At 35.4% G+C, this 22313-nt stretch overlaps 1 protein-coding gene across 3 annotated transcripts; it reads right to left on the minus strand.

Moving 5' to 3' along the window:
- Positions 1 to 423: 423 nt before the first annotated feature.
- On the minus strand, positions 424 to 4158 carry LOC18027936 (BEL1-like homeodomain protein 1). Of its 3 annotated transcripts, XM_006410702.2 has the most exons (7): positions 4047 to 4158; positions 3851 to 3925; positions 3693 to 3741; positions 2511 to 3400; positions 1719 to 2107; positions 1576 to 1636; positions 725 to 1477 (listed from the first exon to the last, which is right to left on the minus strand). In XM_006410702.2, exons 4-7 carry the CDS (start codon positions 3339 to 3341, stop codon positions 725 to 727), a joined length of 2034 nt encoding a protein of 677 aa, XP_006410765.1. In that variant the 5' UTR covers positions 3342 to 3400; positions 3693 to 3741; positions 3851 to 3925; positions 4047 to 4158. The 3 variants fall into 3 exon arrangements, with proteins under 3 accessions (XP_006410766.1, XP_006410765.1, XP_024004303.1); XM_024148535.1 differs by lacking the exon at positions 4047 to 4158 and having other exon boundaries at positions 3851 to 4008; XM_006410703.2 differs by lacking the exons at positions 3693 to 3741; positions 3851 to 3925; positions 4047 to 4158 and having other exon boundaries at positions 424 to 1477; positions 2511 to 3341.
- Positions 4159 to 22313: the final 18155 nt, after the last annotated feature.

Consider the following 22313-nt stretch of genomic DNA (forward strand, 5'->3'; position numbering starts at 1 on the left):
ACTTTAGTAGACTTCGTTAGGGTGTAAACGGTAATTAGGACATCCGTTTTTTGTTTACTCATACAGGTTTAAATGGTCTTTTCACTACTCCTTTAGGTTATTTCTGCTAAATGTTTTTTCAGGGGTCTACTTTTGTATTCAAAGTTAAGTTTTAGGTTATTTTTAGTAAAAAATTAATTGAATTATCTATAATTTAAACATTTGATTTTGATAAGTATTTTTAATTTGAATTGTGAATGTGTATGAATTTTATTTAAAGCCTCCAACAGTAAGTACATATCCACTTCTAAAAATATCAAGTTTCCAACCGAGCTTCTGCATACATTTTCTGAATTTATATATGCATCTTAGATCTATTCTATGTATATCTCTGACAAAAAGAAGAAGACAAATTCTGTATTCACCATAGGTCCATAGCATAATGGATATAACTCAGATCACTATCTTATTATTACAATGAAATAAAAAGTAAAAATATATCTTGGTATACACCCAAAAGCAATCTATTACACGTAACTAATCCATATACATATTATCCTATCCATCCCCCAATAAAAACGAAAAAGAAAAATTACAAAAATCGATATACAACCGTCGGCCATATATATAACCAAAGACTAAAATTAAATTTTGTTCTTTGTTTTGGTTCAATGGTATAAGGAAAACTATATACTAATTTAAATACTAAAACTGTATAATAACCTTTTTTTTGGTTGCTATGGGTTTAAGCAACGAAGTCAGGCAATAACTGAGCCACGTATCTCTTCTGGTTTTGTATGTTCATCCCATTGTAAACCGCGGCTGATGAATGCGCGGTTGCGGCCGAGCCGCCACCACCATTTAAGGCGGCAGCTCCATATTCCTCTGTTTCTCCTATTTTCACTCTTCTCCCTATCGGAATCCCATGGTGGGTCTGCATGAAGCCCTGATGGTGCGTAGACGACAAGCTATCGCAATGAGGTAACCCTAACGTGAGCGATACGCCATTGTTATTTCCTGAGTACCTCTGTGCTAAGAGCTCCTGATCCGAGACAGCTACATCAAATCTTGACATCTCATCCATTTGGTATTGTCCGAAATTCCCCATGAAAGGGTATCCACCGTCTGATCTTATCCCTTGCCGTTCTTCTAGAATCTTCATCGTGAGCTTCTCGTTCGAGCTGAAATCCGCATTTATAGGCTGCATCATCGTGTCTTCGCTAGTTCTTAGCCTCTTTGGACTTCCTTGCATTCCCGTGACGCCTTCTAGATCACCTTCATGATTGGGATTCAGATGGTAATTGTCTGCGCCGCCTCCCATGGGGCTCTTCTCTTGATTACTCGTTGATTTAGAAGCAGAATCTTCATTGTTTTGATCCAAAGGTGTCTTCTCCATGGATCCCATGTTTTTCCCCTGCTCCTTCATCTCCTCCATGTACATCTCTTCCACCATTGGTTTCCATAGTCGAACTCTCGCGTTTATAAACCAGTTCGACACCTAAATAAAGATAATAAATAATCCACACATATATAAAAATTATACATACGCTCCCTTAATTAAACCCATTATAATACAAAGAATCATTTGAAACGTACCTGGCTCCGAGTTAGACCTGTTTGCTTGGCTAGCATGTGCTTGTCCGAATCCTTAGGGTATCTAATGAAAACAAATACAAGGCTTAGTTTGTGATCAAGTGAAAAGTAATGGATGTGGATAGATGTTTGTGGGGGTTACGTACGGGTGAAGAAAGTGTTCGAAGAGCCAAGCACGGAGGACTGAGACGGCTCTTTCGGGGAGACCACGTTGAGGTCTCCAAGCATTATTGGAAGGATGTTGAATCATTCCAAGCTGCTGAAGAGCTCTTTGTTGTCTCAAGTGATGATCTACGAACTTGAGCCTCGACCCTTCAAACCTCCCAACACCGGAGACAGAATCTTCCTCCCCAAGACTCTTGTTGGCCGCTTTTATCTGACCAGCAATCGCCTCTTTCAAGCACCTGAACTGTCTCGATATGGTCTTCAGTGCAAGCGACGTGTATGACTTGGCAGAACCTATCCCTGCCGCTTGCTCGAAGGATGAGATCACCATTTGCATCTGCTGGTGGTACTGTCTGTATCTCTGCTCCACCTTTTTTCATTTACCAAGCAACAACGTAAGATGAGGCTTATGAGTTGGAAACGAAGAGGGCTTATGCTCCTTGTATATATAACTGACGGTCTATATATATGTTATCTATAAGAATTTGTGAGTCTTTAATTATATTCATTACCTATGTGACGAAATTTATTAGACGAGAGAAACTCTATAAGATTAGTGACTTGAGAAATCAGAAGAGCAAACATAAAAAAAAAAAAAAGAGAAACGAAATAGTATAAATATAGCTAGGATGAAGTGAAAATGACTGAAAATCTTAACGATAGCTTTTTTTTTTTTTTTGAAGTCCACTTCATGTGTGATATAAGAAAGCACTCAGTATATAGGTAGATAGTATATAATACGTATATATATGGAGTGTTGTCGTTGTTGTTACCTCGTGAAGCATACTACTAAGCTTTGCTTTCTTCATCTGTATTTCCTGCCTCTCCGCCGTTCCTAGCTCCACCGTACGTTTCCCGGATGCTTCTCCTCCGCCACCGGAACCTTCTCCGGTCGCTCCACCGGCCGAGGATTCTCCGACGGCTTTATCGTTTCCGCTACTCCCTTTCTTCGACGAGAATAGTTGGGATTTAGTAGTGTTGATGTCATTAGAATCAGCGTTGACTACTTCGTCTAGAAGCTCTTGTGCTGCCTTCAAGTACTTGGAGCTCACGAGATTCGCTATCCCGTTTGTTACTCCCGATCCTGTAGACCCTGACCCGACCCGTATATCCTCTCCGGGTCCTGACCCGAACCCGACGTGATGGAGAGGCCGGTTTTGGTTGTGATGCTGCTGCTGCTGCTGTTGTTGAGACGAGAGGGTCAAAGATAGGCCTTGTTGCGCGCGTGGCGTCTCACACGCGGCTTGCTGGTGAGTAGGATCCACTTGATGACTATTGTAGAGACTGTACTGCACGCGCGGAGGGTATCCGTGAAGTACGGAGATGTTGTCGGCGGCTGTAATGGAAGCTGCTTCGTGGCCGGAGAGTGGTATCCCGACGAACTGTTGGCTCGTGTTTTGCGGCGGCGCGTGAGAGTCGAGAAAAACGAAACTGTTGTTGTTGTTTGTGTTGTTGTTGCTGTTGTTGTTGATGTTGTTGTTTGAGTCGTTGTCTTGTTGAGTGTATTGAACGTAGGTCGTTGGATTCATGAGGATTAACGTCTGTAAACCACCGTCGGATCCGGCGGAGATCTCCGGTGGGTTTCCGTGGAAGTAAGCAGCCATTTAAATTAGTATATGAAATGGTGTCGCTATCTTTGATTCTTGATCGTCTTTTCACCGAGCTGATTGATCAAATAAAATAAACAAAAAGAGGAAAAACAAAAAGAAGTATAAGCGCATATAGATCTGTATGCATATATCTATACAGTTGATTAAAAGAAAGAAAGAAAGAAAGAAAGAATTGTGATCACATCAAGAAGAAGAAGAGACGAATTATGGATTATGAGAAAGAGAGATCGAAGGGTATGGAAATTAAGACAATAATCATGATTGAAAATAAAATAATAAAATATTAGAGTTAAGAAGAAATTGAAAGAAAAATGAATATTATAAAAGAAAAGAAAGATGAAGAACCTGGATTGATAGAGATCTGAGGATGCACGTGTATCATGATCATCTCAAGCTGCAAAAGGAAAGTTACATTAGAGAATTTCTATCAAAGAGAAAGAGGGAGAGAGAGACAGACTCTCACACACGAATATACACTTGTATATATATATATATATACATACCTATGTTTGTGGAGATGTGTGTGTGATTGCTATGTGAGTTTGGTCTCTGTGTCAGACTCAAAGATCTCTGCAACTCTTTTCTCGCTCAAAGGGGAAATATAAAAATACATTTAAAAAGCTGAGATAAATATATATAACAAAAAGAGATGAATATAATATATTATATTTAGAGAAAAAAGGAGAGATAAAAAGATACCCGTCTTTTCCTTCACTCATTAATCTTCCCACAGTCTTAGTACGCCACCATTTTCCCTCACTTTCTCTCTATTTTTCTTCTTTTGTGTTTAGGTCGGTATATCTTATAACCAAAGCGGAATTTTATTTTTTTCTTCCATTTCTTGACAATAACTACTTTGTTTAAGACATGAACTCACTATGTCTTAGTTTACACTGTAGTCTAGTCGAAACTTGAACTCCGTTTTATATTGTTACTTGTATATCCGAAAAATTAACTCTCTTTATTTGTGTGTTTACGTTCACCACCAGCTAATATATTTTGAATTATGGCTTACCATTAGCTAATATTCTATTATGTTTTTATTTAGTATACTACATGGACATTCCAACCATGTTGGAATTTCTTTTAGAAATCAAAAGTAATTTATAAGTATAATATACGAGTTTCCTTACACTTATACAGAATATATTGACTGTTAGAAATATTTCAGAATTTATAAACTCAAATATGCTAAATATTATTAATTTAAAATATTTGAATATGAAAATGCCTTATGCTTAATTTCAAACTATTATACTCTAAAAGACGAGAAAACATTGGTTTCCTCGTTTCAAAGTAGATAATAAAATAATTGATAAATTACATAGCATTCTTCATTCTTCCATCATATATATTTTTAAAAAACCTTTACTTGATTTATTTCAAAAATCTGGATGTACCCTGGCCTAATCTATGTTTTAGTAACAATAAAGATTAATTACTATGTATTATGATTAGCACATTGATAAATAAAAGGAATTCATAATAACTACTTGGTATATATAGCATACTAAGATAATAATATGTGAATTCAAATATTTAAAATTTATATATATATATATGTATGTGTGTGTGTGTGTCTGTGTGTGTCTTATAAGGATTTTAGAGTTCGTGTACTTGCGAACGGATCGAAAAACAGAGGAACTTGTATGATATGACTTTGGCCTTTTTATGTATTGACCAGGTTATGAACCCACATATCCTAACAACCAAACACTCTTATTTAGTTATTTACACTTTATGATTTTATAGAGGAAATAAATGTTATCACATCAAGACATAGTGATATGTATGTCGTGTCCAATTTAGAATCACATCATTTTCTTATTTTAAGATTAATTTATGTTTATTTTAATAAAAAGAATTCCCACACGCATCTCAATCCAAATCTTTCTTTATTGATAGAACTACAATCCTGAACATAAAGTATTCTTGAGATTACTATACTTGCTGAATTTTATCATCTATTTAAGTTCAGACTGTACACTGAAGACGGCAAAGAATTTGAAGTGATAAGGATTTTTTTGAGAAGAAGACCAAAACTAGTAATGCTTATGTTTTAATGTATTTTTTATGTTACTAAAATCATATCATAATTTTCTTGGCAAATCAACTAATATAATTCGGTTTACCAAAGTATATTTTAAAGCATATATACATAAAACTATTTGTTTATTGATGCTAAGTATAAAAACGCGTCAACACTTTGCTATTCTAGTGCTTGAATAGATTTGTTTTCAAAAGTCCCACCGTTTTACTTTGGTGCGTAGTAGTACCTATAGAACAAAAAAAAAACGCAATTTATATGCTTTTATAGAAACAAATAGTTTAAGGGTATGTCTAATAGCGAGGAAAACCAACGAACGAAATTTTGTTCTTTAACGTGCATGAGAAAGGATAATGTTTTTTTCTTTTAAATGGATTTTTTGGATGAGGTGTAAAAATTAACCTGGTTTTTCCTTTTCCTTATACTTTTTCTTCTATTCCATCTTTTTTCTCTCTGTCTTGATCTATTTAAACTATTCTGAGAGTTACCCGCCATACCCTAAGAATATATATATACATCAGGAATGTATTAGTAGTTTAAATATATATTAGAGAAATGAAAAATTATACGAAAAAGTGAAGTGTGTCAGAGGATCCAAACAGCACAAAAACGAGGAAACGTCTCCTTCTGCGGAAAACCTAAAATATTAAATTACACAAAAATCTAAATAACTGAGAAAGAGGGGAAGAAAGAAGATGATAACGATAATGATAATGAAGCATGATGGGAAAGAATGGGTCCCGTTATAAGAGGAGATTTAATTTTGATGACTTCTTTTTTTACACACACATATATAAATATATATATGTATATGTATTTTTGTGGGTTACCACGTATTTCTTTTTATTTTAATAAAATATTAGCATAGTATTGAATCTTAAATATATAGGAATATCGTAGTTTCAACTTTCAAGTGATAAATTTATGTTTTAAGTACTATTTGGGTTCATGAGAAAGTTAACTCATCATTTTGACCATTTCGTTGAGATGTTGATTAATGGTAGAAATAATTTACAACGTCAAAAAAAAGATAGTCAAGATTTTACTTAAGCAGTGATTACGTAACATTTGTATGTAAATAAATTTAAACGTCCACTAAAATTTGGCCACTGTCCGCACCAAGAGTCTACTCATGTCCACAAAAACGGTATGTTATCTGTAAATTCATCTATCGTCCACAAACCTCGTTTGCTATGAAACAGTATTTTAAAATTTAATTATATATACTAATTATACGTAAATGTTTTGAATGTAACTATTATCTAATAAACCACTTCAAAATAGAAAATAAATAATTTAATCCATTGTGAATAACAATGTAACTGTAATGTCACAGCCGTGTAAATAATTGATTGTAAGAAAATTTGCCAAAGAATACTGTATTTGCCATTTAACAAAAAAGGAAGAAGTATTTGCCATTTTTGCCACGAAAAACCAATTGTGTGGTTGACAAAAATGTTGTGTTGATACACCTACTGTTGAATTTTGATACTAAAGAAAATGGATTGTAATGCAGATTATTAAGGAAACTTTTTTTTTGGAAGATTTTGCGTTCTGTCCTTGGGGCACTTCATATGAAACAATGAAATGACCAAACTGATTATATGAAAGCTAAATTTTAAACTCCTCTTATCGCGAAAATTTTCCAGTAAAAATAAAGTTCAGAAACCATATTACATAACATCACAAATTAAATTTACAATCAGTAAAATTATTTATATAGAGATGACTTTGTCTGGCCTTTTAAGTTTCGGTCTAATGATGTGAAATGTGACCATGTCGCATATAAATAATTACTTTTATTGGGGCAATGTTGTAACTATTGACAAAATAAAACACACGAGCAAAGTGTTCCACATTTATATACCAATAATCAACAACTATAGTATTGTAATATAATGCCTACTAACTATCTGACTCTTTTTAGCAAAAAAAAAAAAAAAACTATATGACTCATAGTTAGTAACATATTTAACATTAAAAATTAAAACATATTTAACGTTTTTGTCAACCACATAATTAGTTTTTTTTTGTCTTTCTTTGATGACAAAATAGATCCTTTCACTACACAAAGTTTTTTTCAACTCAAAATTAATTGACAATGAATTTCAATTCATAAAAAATTATATTTTATTTTGGATATCCTTTAACTTTTATGTAGTATTCTAACACACTAATTACTCCAAAAAAATTTCAACTTAAAATCAGTTGAATAAATAAATTGATTTAAGTCTTATACATAACTTTAAGTGTTTTCTAATATTCGATGTGAAGCCCTAAGATTTTTCATTGCTATAACAAAATTTATCTAGCAAAACTGTTTTCCGCGTTAGAATTGTAATGAAAAATAAACCATAACTATGTTAGTATTGTAAATAGATTGAAGACATCACCAAATGCGACTATCTCTAAAAGAACTTAGTTGCAAATTTTAACAAATTTTTAACAGAATTTTTTGGTCAAATATAATATATGTAAAAAGTTGTCTCGAATTATCACGAATATATCTCAACCATCCATTTGCTATAGTCACATAATTACCATCACGAATGAAAAATTATTATTAATGTTAACTTACAATTAAGATGTATTTTTTATTGTGAGTAAGTAATTTAATAAAAAAATATTCACTATTCTCTCTCTCTCAAACACACACTGACACACACATATATATATATATATATATATATATAAAGTATAAACCATTCGTTTTTTTGTGATTAAAACCATTCGTTTGATCGTTTAGCTAACTTTTTGCAATAAATTTAATTGGTTAGGGTTTAGGCTCCGGCGATTCTAGGAAGAGATCTGGCTCCGGCGATTCTCTAATAAATTATTGAAAATTATTCAGTTTATGTACTTGTCACTATATTATATAGGGGTGTCTCTCAAAGGACTGCAAAACTGTAGTCACATCCAGATGTGTACGTACGATGTTAGTAATATTAAAAGTAACTTTTTCAAATATGAGGAGACTATCAAAAAAATATAATTAAAAATTCGAAGATCCATGGAGGAAATAAATAGGAGATCATGTGATACCATCCTAATTATTTAAACTAAGCCACGATTTAATTTAATCATTTCGATTTTTCTTAATAGAAGCAAATATTAATTAAGTGACCAATAAAGTTGATTTGATAGTGAGTTTTAATTAGACGAGTCAGTTTAACCTAATCGACACTTTAGCCTCTGGGTTGATGGGGGCTGTAAAATAGATAAGGTGTTATATCAATCACGTAATTACCTTTTAATGATTCCTTAATAAGCAATAATTGAGCAACCCAAATTTTATGTTACTAATAGTTAAGAATAAATATGCAACCCAAATTTATGCGAAATTATTGTTCCGACGACCATTGAAGTAGCAAAATTTAATTCATCAAATTGTGATATTAGCTTGAAACTTTATATTCGAACTAACTCCAATTAATAAAAAAAAAAGAATTATATAGGATTTATGTAGGAGTCACCACCATTCTACTTTTTACTAGGTTTCAAATTGTCCTTTTTTTTTTACTAATAACAACATATGAACCAAAAATTATGGATAGTCTCGATTTCGACAGATATACACTTTTGGTTATAAAGAAAAACATCACTAAAATTGAAAAATTCATATCTCGGTGTGGTTTATCCAGTTCTTAAACAGTGAATATAATTATCTTTAATTAAATTAGATTTGGATTAGAATTCATGATTCATGGAAACCATTGAGACACCCCTAATCAATTTCTTTTAATTATAAACAAATTGAGACAAGACTCTCAACATTTTATTTAGTTTGTTAACACTCTCAACATTTTCTTTGGAGAATAATCAAAATTTGATTACAGAATATGCAGCCAACGAAAAGTATCTAGTAAAAACCCAACATGTTTACACGCTAAAAAAACAGACGAATACACTTTTTTATTCTTATCGATTTTATTTACTCCTCCTAGACTCCGACCCATACGTTTTTGTTCCCACGTGCCAAACCCGCACGAAAACCTCCTCCTCTCTTAATGAAAGAAAGAAAAGATGGAAGCTGTGGCGTTGACGCGTGTACAGTGTTTACATGGACCCCACACTCGCTGGCTCTTTCTCCTCCTATATTTCCAAAAAACTTTTTTTTTTCATACATATATATTAAAATACTTTCCGCGAAGAAGAAGATTCGTCCTCGAGAGTGGGCCCTGCATCCCAATCAAAAACTCTTCCCGCTTTTTCAAAAAATCCTTTTATAGGGGCCGTGTAGTTCCACAAATAGCAGGGTCCCACGTGTCCCCTTTAAGTCAAGAAAGCAGCCAATCCTACTCTTGTTACAATTTTCCACGGCTCTTTCTCTCCTCACACCTTTATACATTTATTTTCTCCATTTATTCCATCAACTCCGTTTTTCACTGTAATACTCTCTTTGTTTCATTATGCTTGATTTTCTAAATATTTACAAGAAAACTATAAATGCTCAACTATTTACTGTTTATTTTTGTTAATTAAATTACTTTTTCAACTAATTTCATTATTTTTATTATTATTTTTTCTTTTTTAACTGTGCATTAATGGAATAAAACAACATACATTAATATTATTCATTCAATTTAAAGAAAAGACATGCATTAATTAGATGTAAGAAATTAAATATTTTGAAACAAAAAAAACCTAAAAAATCAACTATAATGAACCAGAGGGAATATCGTTTTTTCTCCCTCTAAAAAAATGATGTTAAATGTAATAAAATAAAGATTTTTGAGTCTTTATCGTTTAGAAGTATTACATTTTTTAGTAGATGTTTAACAGAAATCTGGACTAATCTTTAGATTTTTTTTTTATATAAATAAAATTATCATAGTGACTAAAAAATTATATCGTAGAATTCAATCAAAACTTAAATCTACAGACTGAAATTCTATTAATAATAAAGATATTTTATCTAGTGTATTGATAATTGATAAAATAAAGATTTTTGAGTGAAAAACTGTACTGATGATACTATGTAATTTTAGATAAAAAAAATCTTCTGTTTCGCAACAAAGGAAAAAACATACTATCAATTTTAAATGAATAAAAATGATCAATTAATTAAGCAGAGTTTGTCAAAATAATTAATTAATCACGATAGTTTAATAATAAGTAACATTGATTAGGCGATCGGGTTTGGTCCTTTAATGCCAGAGATATGCGTGTATCTCCGACTTTTGTCTTTGTCGGTTTGGTTTTATATATACACGTGTCAATTCTTAGTACCACTCGACGCTGTCCCGCATTTTATAAACCAATGGTCGAAGATCACCTGGACCCATCCTGTTAAATTACGCTTGCACCCTTTCTTCTGTAGACCGTTGGTTGGTTTTGATCGGAAGGCCGAGATTCGTCCCGACACTCGCGCGTGGAATATTATTTTCGAAGTTGCGTGTTCGGAGAGGGAAGTGGCGCGTGACGTAAGTCCTACGCAGTTTCATAGAGGACAAAAAACATTAGAGTGATCACTGTGACATCACAGGGCAATGACAAAAAAAGTCCCAATATGTTGGCTTATCTCACGCGTTCTTCTCTCGCGCGTGTGTATCACGACAAACGAACCAAAAAAAATTAATGATCTGCATTAGTTGTGATGAGGATTAAGTTTTTTTAAAGACTAGAAAGACTTTTCACAAAAGTGTGCCTAACATCATAATAAGTGTGTATTCCAAAAACATGCAAAATTAGAACAAGCCCATAACCCGACCAAAGAGCCAGTACACTATTCAAACATTACAGGAACAGTCCAAATTTGCTGTCATCAGGTAACCAATAAAAATACGACACGTTCACAGTCACATGAACCATGCTGAGATAATGTTGTGAAAACCCCAATCATAGAGAAGGAGGAGCTTGGAGGGTGTACGAGCAAGTGGCAACCTCTCTAGATTTATTATATTTAGCATTAAAGATTAAATATACTGGTAGGTCTATCCGCAAACCATATATTATAAAAATATATATCATATCTAATATAGTTATTAAGAAATATAAACCCAAAAGGAGTGGTTGGATATTTTAGCTCGTGAGATCTTCCTTTTTTGTTTTTGTTTTGGTAGAGCTTTTCATAATATAAGAGTAGTTCTACGAGATTGGAAATTTGCATGCTTACAAAAAAGTAAAAGAGGAGTATTCTGATGTGAGAATTATAGCATTAAAAAAGCAATACCACCTACATCAGTCTATGAACTTATACGTTGTCACAAAGTGGAAAAGAGTTCTGAAGAATCAGTCATTATTTCGGCGGCTGTATATGGCAAACGAAGCTTTGATTTTAAAAGAAAAAGAGATATGATCACATTTGTATAATTGTGCGGTCAAAGGGTAGGCAAAGCCTGACTTTTGATTATTGACTTCCATTTTAACGCAATCCAATCGATTTTTCAAGGCCTACCCGCATCGGGGCAATGTAAGAAGTTTAAAGAAAAAGGAACTGCACTAGGTTGTTCATTATTTGAAAGTGACTGTAAATAATGATTTTTTTTTATTTTGTGTTAGGAAAAAAAGACAAAATTAGCGCTCGGATATCAAACAATGTTGTGAAACCCCATGGAAATTAGAATTCTATTCTATATGAAAATGAAAATGAAAATCACAAATAAACGTTTTTTCATATATAAAAAATTGCATATATCGGCGATGAATGGTATAATACTTATATATCATTTTTTAGAACCGCCCTTCCATTTCCCTTATATATATGTCCTTTTGACATATGATATGAATATTAATGTATCACGGTCAAACATCATAATCTCCAAATTAGCAAATATCACGAAGGATAATAACTACAATTCAAAGTTTATGAACGAAAAAAGAAATGCCCCCATCACTTGTTGTTGTCAAATTAAATTTGAACGAAGAAACATATCGTAGGAAAAAGGGTTGTAGCGTACCACTTTATCATGTATTCAAGTCTCTAGCAAAGAACCCTTCCACTCAAACCCATGACCACCAAAATTCCTTAGGAAAACCGAGGTCTACCATAAACACCATATATACTCAGAACATTAAGAAAAAAATATGAATGTGTTTACATATTTTATCGATCTCCCTAATTACTATACATTTTATATCTAAACATATAACTGATCAGTTAACATCAACAGTATTTATTATAACTCTATATCTGCGTTTTCAGGCATATTATTTCATATTGAATTAGTAATACGTTTAACTTTGTAAAAATAAAGTTAACTTTCGTATATTATCATTGAAGAAATGCTTGTTCGTAGTTTTTTTTTTTTTTTTAAGATCATAGTTTCATAGGGACAGCATTGAATTTCAAGAAGCAGAAATTTGGGTGAAAGACAAGGCTACCAATGGTCCTTTAATAAATAGGTCAAGACTGAAGACCTCAAAAAAGGCTACACCACAATAATTGCCAGTTTACTGATATAAATTTAATGCTATGTGTAAACTAAGCTAACACTTAAATAATGTGATATGAGAAATAAATAACCTTGTTCAAATAATCAAATATTGCGAATATTTCTGGCTCCTTCGCAAAAACGGCATGTAATGAAGATATTGTGGATTCCAGTCAACTTACTTTATTATTAATAAAGATGTGTTTTTTGATTAAATTTTGTATTAATAAATTGAAAGAAAAAATATATTATTGGATTTTCTGTTCAATGGAATAAGGATTTTTATATGTAGATATTACCTACATACATACATTCGGTAAAAGTGAAAGCTAGATCGTTCTTGTTTGTTTATCTTTTATCGGATTAGAATTTTTATTGCGGAAATTTTAATAATCATGGTATTGGTTCTATAAAACACCGGTGTTTGGGTCCCTCATAAAAGCAATATATATCTACACATATATTGTCTTATGTAATTCTGGGTATATATATGTATATATAAGTGTATCAATGCATGTGTGTGTGCATATAATATATGAAATATTCACCTCACTATCAGAATCATTGTTATATATAACATATAACTCTCATATCAATCTTTTGTTGTGTTTCATTTTGTCAAGCACACCATTTCTAAAAGAATACTTAAATTCATAAAAGTATGAAAATTTTGAAAAATGAACCTTTTCATATCATTAGAAGGAGATAACTCAATAAAGAATATCTAATAAAGAAAAGACAACTTATCTGATTTTTCGAAAACTAATAGATAAATACCATTCGCAAAATTAATAATGTATATAGCCATGGTGTTTTTCACGCGTATACATTAATAGTGGAATATATAGCGAAGCAGTGATATTACTTAATGCAGAGCCCATCCTACTAATATAGAATCCCTATGGATGCCAAAACTCATATTTGTAATGCAACTCCTAAAAAATTAATCTTCTTTAACAACTTATAAAATGTTATAACATATATCATATATGGACTCTTATACCGGCTCATTAGGCCCATCAGGGCATTGTACTTAACCTAGATTCTCTATGTATTCTATATATACATTCCAGTGATTAATAAAGTTTCTAAGTTTTCACAACACGTTATCAGCACGATAAGACTCTCTGAGCGAAAAACCCTAATAAATCCAGCCACCACCAAAACCCTAAAAGCAAGTCGAAACTTAAAAGACGCATATCTTCCAAACCGTGAGGAACCAGAAGACGATCTACATATCAAATCGAAGCCCTCGACGAGACGAATCTACTGGTGAAAACCGTTTGTCGATCCAACGTCGGACGCGCCCTCACGCACACTTACAGTACACGACGATCAACCGAAAAAAAAAACCAGATCCGAGTTTTTCCTTCTTCAACCAGCAGCTTCTCCAGTTTTGGTGATCAATCCTTGGAATTTGTAGCGGCTAATTGAGGTCTATTAGCTCCCAGTTTCATTAGCCTGTCAGAAATCCAAAGGTGGAAAAGCACACCAGCAAATGGAAACCATAGTCGTAGATAGTGGATCCAGCCACACTATCTTAAAAAACAAAAGTTACTTCATAAACCTAACCTATCAAACCGCAAATATTAGCACCATCGCGGGTCCCTCAAACCTTATCGAAGGATATGACCATGCCTATGTGTTGCTATCAAATGGCACACAACTTGAAATACCAGATGCTCTATATTCTCCTAGTTCGAAGAGAAATCTTCTGAGCTTCAAGGATATAAGACAGAATGGTTTCCACATAGAAACCCAAGGTCAAGGGAACAAAGAATCCCTCCTAGTCACTAAAACCGTAGACGGCCATAAACAAATCCTCGAAACCATACCCGCGCTCTCTACTAGACTTTACCATGCTAAAGTCAGTATGATTGAAGCTAATACCACTCTCAAAGCCCGGTTTACTGATTATACTATTTGGCACGACCGGCTCGGTCATCCCGGTGCAAATATGATGCGTAAACTAATTCAAAACTCTCAAGGGCATACCCTCAAAGAAAACCGAGCTTATCCTCAACACCTCATGTGCACAGCTTGTTCTCAAGGCAAATTGATCACTCGGCCTTCACCAGTTAAAATCTCTAAACAAACACTTCATTTCCTAGAAAGAATCCAGGGCGATATCTGTGGACCTATACATCCATCTTCCGGACCATTCCGGTACTTCATGGTCCTTATAGACGCATCGACCCGTTGGTCATATGTTTGTCTCTTGTCCTCTCGGAACCAAGCCTTTGCTAGGTTCTTGGCCCAAATCATAAAATTGCGGGCCCATTTCCCTGACTTCCCACTAAAAACTATCCGCCTTGACAATGCTGGTGAATTTACCTCACAAGCGTTTAATGACTACTGTATGGCCATGGGGGTAACCGTGGAACATCCTGTACCACATGTCCATACTCAAAATGGATTGGCTGAATCATTCATTAAACGCATTCAATGGATAGCCCGACCATTACTCATGAGATCAAAGCTCCCGGCCTCAGCATGGGGACATGCAGTATTACATGCTGCTGAACTCATACGCATCCGGCCATCTAGTGAACACAAATATTCCCCATCCCAACTACTCTCGGGTCATGAGCCAGACATCTCCCATCTCAAAACATTTGGGTGTTCAGTATATGTACCCATTGCTCCACCACATCGAACCAAAATGGGACCTCAAAGAAGGATGGGAATATATGTTGGTTTTGACTCTCCCACCATCATAAGATATCTCGAGCCAACCACTGGAGATCTCTTCAAGGCCAGATATGCGGATTGCCAATTCGATGAATCGGTATATCCCTCTTTAGGTGGTGAGACAAACAAGCTGGTCAAAGATCTTTCATGGAATCAAACATCATTAAATTGGCAAGATCCTCGGACTCTAGAATGTGATTCAGAGATCCAAAAGATTATTCATTATCAAAAGCTAGCTAATCAATTGCCAGATTCCTTTGCTGACCCGACCAAAGTAACCAAATCGTACATCCCAGCTTGTAATGCACCAGTACGAATAGCTGTCCCAACGGGACAGACCCAAGTTGCTACAGAGTCTGCACCACGTCTCAAACGGGGCAGACCTCTCGGTTCCAAAGATAAGAATCCCCGGAAATCAAAGAAAGGTGCAATAACCGAAACCGGGATTCCTGCAATATCAGACATAGCCGCGGCTGAGACTCAATCTAATGAACCCTCAATGGAAGTTCGGACGCCGAATCTCCAGGTTCAGAAGATAACAATGAGATCTCCATCAATTACAATATGTCCGGAATACAATGGAATCGAAAAGAAGTCGACTTAAATGCACTCTTTGCATACAAAGTAGCACTTGATGTTGCGCTCACGCAAGAGGATCTAGATCCCCCGTCATTAACACAGTGTACACATCGAACAGATTGGCTAAAATGGAAAGAAGCCATAAACGTGGAGTTAAAGAGTCTCAAACTCAGAAACGTGTTCGGTCCGATCATCCGGCCCCCATCACACATCAAGCCAGTGGGCCACAAATGGGTTTTTGTGCGCAAAAGGAACAAACTCAGTGAAGTCGTTCGATACAAAGCACGGCTTGTAGCACAAGGATTCTCACAGAGACCCGGAATCGATTATGAGGAGACTTATTCTCCAGTGGTGGATGCAACAACATTCCGATTCCTCATAAGTCTGGCCATAAGAGAAAATCTTGATCTGCGGTTAATGGATGTTGTAACCGCATATCTCTATGGGCCCCTGGACAACGAAATATATATGAGACTCCCAGATGGCATTGAACTAAAAGACAAAAATGCATCTCGAGATCAATACTGCATCAGGCTGAACAAATCCTTGTATGGACTGAAACAAAGTGGGCGTATGTGGTACAACCGCCTCAGCGATTACCTCATCAAAGAAGGCTACAAAAATGACCCCATCAGTCCATGCATCTTCATCAAGAAGTACTCAAACAAAGGATTTGTAATCATAGCAGTATACGTGGATGATCTAAACATCCTCGGAACATCTGGTGAGATCTCCCAAACAGTCGACTGCTTAAAAGCAGAATTCGAAATGAAAGACCTAGGCAAAACAAAGTACTGTTTGGGATTACAACTTGAGTACATCAAAGGAGGAATCCTTGTGCATCAATCGGCTTATATCGAAAAGGTACTCAAGCGATTTAATATGGACCAAGCTCACCCATTGACTAGCCCAATGGTAGTTAGAAGCTTAAGTGATGACCCTCTTGGTCCCAAAAAGGATGATGAAGAAATCATTGGTCCTGAGAAGCCATACCTCAGTGCTGTAGGAGCGTTAATGTACCTGGCTGGTCACACTAGACCAGACATATGTTTCGCCGTGAACCTCCTCGCTCGATATAGTTCATCTCCAACTCAGAGGCACTGGAACGGTATAAAACATCTCCTAAGATACCTTCGAGGTACTCAAGACTTAGGACTCTTCTATACTAACCAAAATAAAGATGGGTTAGTCGGCTTCGCCGATGCAGGATATCTATCAGATCCGCACACTGCCAAGTCTCAAACTGGCTACGTTTTTACGCATGGAGGAACAGCCATCTCTTGGAGATCAATGAAGCAGACACTCACTGCCACTTCATCAAACCATGCTGAAATCCTAGCCATTCATGAGGCTAGTAGGGAATGCGTCTGGCTGCGCTCTATGACTCAGCACATCCGCAGAGATTGTGGTATGGACGAAGACACACAGCCCACGGTGATGTATGAAGACAACGCGGCATGCATAGCTCAGCTCAAGGAAGGATATATCAAAGGAGATCGGACGAAGCACATTCTACCGAAGTTCTTCTCAACCTCAGACTGGCAGAAGGACGGCACTCTCAGCGTTCAGCAGGTCCGATCCAGTGAGAATTCAGCTGACCTCTTCACCAAATCATTGCCTACTTCAACACACCGGAAGCTCGTCAAACAGATAGGAATGTATAGACTTAGAGATCTGCAGTGATGCTACAATCAGGGGGAGTAATGCGTGTTGTACTCTTTTTCTTTCACCATGGTTTTGTCCCACTGGGTTTTTCCTGGTAAGGTTTTAATGAGGCAACATTCCTCAGCGCATTATCGAGATCCCGATTGAGTAGCTGACCCGGTTCACTCGTCCAAGGGGGAGTGTTATAACATATATCATATATGGACTCTTATACCAGCCCATTAGGCCCATCAGGGCATTGTACTTAACCTAGATTCCCTATGTACTCTATATATACATTCCAGTGATTAATAAAGTTTCTAAGTTTTCACAACATAAAACAGTTTGTTGGGATTTCATAATCAAGACTTTGGAAGCCCAAGATTTTCCTCCTATCTTCTGTGCGTAGATTAAGGCTTGCATTACAATTTCTAGATTTTCCATATCGATTAATGGAGAGCTGGCAGGTTTCTTTGAAGGTAAAAAGGGGTTGAGGCAAGGAGACTCAATCTCTCCGTACCTCTTTATTATAGTGATGGAAGTTTTATCAAAGCTTTTGGAGAATGCAGCAGATAACGACAATCTGAGGCTCCATCCAAAATGTGAAGAACCACGGATCACTCACTTATTGTTTGCAGACGACTTGTTGGTTTTCTCAGATGGTTCTTCTCACTCTCTGGAGGGTATTAAAAAGGTTATGAAGAAGTTCAAAAACATTTGTGGGCTTGATATGAATGTAGAAAAAACAGAAATGTTCTTTGGAGGGTATGATGAGATCGAGTCTGCCTCTCTCAGTGCTTCTTCGGGGTTTAAGTTGGGGACTTTTCCAACAAGATATCTGGGCTTGCCGCTTAATCCACAAAGGATATCTCTCTCTACACTGCAACCGTTTTTGGAAAAGATAACCTCTAAGCTCCATAGTTGGACTGTCAAGGTGTTGTCTTTTGCTGCTGGAAAAGTAAGACTTATATCTTCTGTGATTTATGGAATGGTTAATTTCTGGAGCTCGGTTTTTGTTCTACCTCAAACATTCTATTCCAAAGTCGACTCTTTGTGTGCTGCTTTCTTGTGGAAAAACAGGACGTCCTCGGCTGTTGGAGTGAGAGTTTCTTGGTTTGCAGTTTGTAAACCCAAATCAGAAGGAGGCCTTGGTATTCGATTATTGGAGGAGTTTGCTTTGGTATTCCGCTTAAAGCACATCTGGAATTTGTTTGCTAACGCAGGTTCTCTTTGGGTAGCGTGGCTCAAAGGAAATATATTTGGGAGAAGATGCTTCTGGCTTACTAATGATGCAAATAGGTTCTCAAGAACCATTAGAAGCATGCTTCAGCTTAAACACCATCTGGTGGACTTTCTGAGATGTGAGGTCAGAGATGGTGAACAAGCATCTTTTTGGTATGACTCTTGGACGAAATTGGGACCCTTAATTGATTATTTCAGGGAGAGGGGACCAAGGCAGCTGCAAATTCGTCTTCAGGGTCGTGTTTTACATGCTACTAATGAGCATGGAGATTGGCATCTGCCGGCTGCAAGATCTGACCAAGCTCAAGCTTTACAGGTTCTTCTAACTACTACCACTCCCCCTAATCCGAGTAGAGGTGGTGATATCTATTTATGGCGCAGTGCGTCAGGATCTTTTGTGAATGAATTCTCCTCCAAGGCAACTTGGAATCATATACGAGTTTCAGCACCACTTGTATCTTGGCATAAGATTGTGTGGTTCACAGAAGCAATCCCTCGGTGCTCTTTCATCACCTGGCTTGTTATGTTGACTCGTCTACCCACCAAGGATCGTCTGGTTCGGTGGGGAATAAATGTTTCTGATCGTTGTGTTCTGTGTGGTTTGGTTTCTGAAACTCACGATCATCTGTTCTTCCATTGTGGTTTTTCGTCGGACATTTGGTTCTATTTTGCGAGAAGAACAGGTCTTTCTCCTCCTCAAGGTTTTCAAGACGTGGCAAATTGGATCTCTCAGAGTAATGCGTCAGTTAATCCTCAGCTTCGGACTATCTTAAAGCTGTTGTTTCAAAGCGTCATCTACCTAGTCTGGAAAGAGCGCAATGCTCGTATCTTCTCAGACGTCTCCACTCCTTCTTCAGTTGTTCGAGCATCGGTTGACCGTATGATGAGGGACAGGCTGCTATCTTACCCGGCGCGCGTCATCTCTTCTCCTTCCCTGCTCGAGTGTTACTTCGAGCATCTAGGTTCCATTAGTTAATATCTTCTCGCTTTTCGTTTATAAGCTAAGCTCTTGTAATGTGGTTTCCACAACTATGTAAAACTTATTATTGGTATGAATCTTTAACATCTTCGACCAAAAAAAAAAATAAAAAATAAAAAAAAAAACTTATAAAACATGGAACCAACTTTTTATTAGATATCTAATAAGTGATCATGAGAGAAATATTATTCTCCTTAGACGTAGGATTGGTTCTACGACATTTTCAAGTAATATATATAACTACGATAAAGAAGAATCCATATCGGAAACAAGGATTCGATCCCATTATCGAATATAGGGTTATCGATTTTTTGAAGAGTAAAGATCTAGGCGTGATCACGCCATCATGTCATAACCAAAAGATGTTATGTATGAGACTATGAGTAGTTCCAAAGTTGTGTATGAAAAACAAGATGATAATGTTCTATCATATAGAGAATAATTAAAATAAACTAGAAAACGAAAACATGAATGGGGAATAGTAGGGATATGGGGCCTTAGCAACTACTTTTTTGAAGAGCAAGTTGCAAGCTTTTTTTTTTATATGTTCTTGTGCAATTATGAGATTCCAACTTTCACATTACTACAACATAGTGTGGTATCCTACATGTCTCTTAATTTTTAGTTGTTCTATTTTCTTACCAATTTTCTGAATAAATTCACATTAAAATAAAATGCAGTGTCTATTGCAATAAACATATCCTCATCCTCTTTCCCCTATCTTTTCAATTGATTGGGATTAAGGTTCATAGAAAACAACACATGTAGAAAGTGAGTAGCATGTACTAATATAAACTAAAATAGAAATCTTTTATATATAAAACTAATGTTGTATTCACATTGATGTAACTTGTGCTTCGAATATTTATAAACTGTAAAAAGTCAAAATTCCTTAAGTCAGTTCCTGAGAAAAAAGTTTACATGTCGTACGAATCATAAATTCTACTGATTTATGGCAAAACAAAAATATTGCTTGGAAGTTTGCTCTGCCAGAGAAAACAATTGCTCTTTACCTAAGACTTCGTCTTTATTTTTTTTCTTTGTATCTACCGTTAAATTGACATGTTAAATTATCGGATCTCTAGACGTATCTTTTAGGTGAAACAATCAGTACATAAAAAATGTGTCTAAGAAGTCGAAAAAAAAAAAGTGTCTAAGAAAAGTGTACACATGTTTTTTTCCATCCGAGAAACATACGATTTTATCTAACTCGCATTTGAGGAAAAAGAAATCAGAATAAATATATGGATTAAACATTTTTGACCTACCTTATCCTCCGAAAAAGTTTGGTAGGCAATTCAACGATGAACTGTGCTGTTGTATTGGGCTTTATTGGGCTATACTAGAGCTGCATTTTTAATTTGTCGCCCCTTCTGTTTGGATTTTAAAATTCAACCACAAGGCCAATTTAAAATCAGTAACGCCGGTGTGGGAGGAAATTTATTTTAAACATATTTAGTTGTAAAGGGTAAAAATCAAAAGGAATCTAGAGGAATACACTTTACAGCTCTATATTATTCCTCTGAAATTGCAATCATTTGTAATTAAGTGAATGATCAGTGATAACCTATTGAAGAACGTAATGATCAGTGACAAGGGAATGCGGAATTGTTTTAGCACTATTCGGATAGAGGGTGACCAACGGTTGGAGCAGGGATTGCAATACTGGTTTGCATCCTATGCTTCCTTTTAGACTTTATTACGTAATGATGTAATCTCCTTTCATAATATAACGTTCGCAGAAACGGCTTTTTTTAGTTTGAATAAATTTAACATTCATTCAAAAAAAAAAAAAACGTAAGAAGATGATTGACACCGTAGATACGACTATTTTAATATGGCTTTGATATAAATTGGCATGCAAAGACAAATAACATATCAGCTTCACCGATTATGAACACTGTTAAGAAAAAATAAGCTTCAATAGATTGCTTAATTAATCTGGTATTGAATCTTAACACCAAAATAAGCTTCAATAGAATCGGGTATTGAATTCCCTCTCATCAACTGTCAGTTGCAAAGTTAATCCAGTATCATAAATTTAAAACCTTGGCATATATAACCAAAAAAATTTGCAAAGCAAAAAATAGACATCACAAAGGTAAAATATTAATATGGAGTATCTGATAACAGATTTTAAATGAATAATAATTAATTATTTTTTGGAACTCACAAGTCAAACCAGTGACCAGTTTTTGCTAGTTGTATATTACTAATGCAGAATTTAGTCTTCCACAACTAGTTTGGGCTATGGAATTTTCCGATTACGTAGAAAAAGAAATACAAGTCCACAACCGCAAAAACAGATACGATCAGATGGGCGAAGGTGAAAGTTTTAGTAAGCTAGAGATCCAGGCAACAGAATGAGAAATACCACCCTAACAAACTAAGAAATGTACGGCTTCATAATC

The sequence above is a fragment of the Eutrema salsugineum genome, unplaced genomic scaffold (genome assembly GCF_000478725.1).
Source record: "Eutrema salsugineum unplaced genomic scaffold, Eutsalg1_0 scaffold_10, whole genome shotgun sequence".
In the NCBI taxonomy this organism is placed as follows: Eukaryota; Viridiplantae; Streptophyta; class Magnoliopsida; order Brassicales; family Brassicaceae; genus Eutrema; species Eutrema salsugineum.

Excerpts from the sequence above, each read along its gene's own strand:
- LOC18027936 (XM_006410703.2), bottom strand. The coding sequence starts at position 3,341 with ATGGCTGCTTACTTCCACGGAAACCCACCGGAGATCTCCGCCGGATCC. Across the intron at positions 2,108-2,510 it reads TTAGTAGTATGCTTCACGAG|GTGGAGCAGAGATACAGACA; the intron begins GTAACAACAACG and ends AAATGAAAAAAG. Across the intron at positions 1,478-1,575 it reads CAGGTCTAACTCGGAGCCAG|GTGTCGAACTGGTTTATAAA; the intron begins GTACGTTTCAAA and ends ATCTTTATTTAG.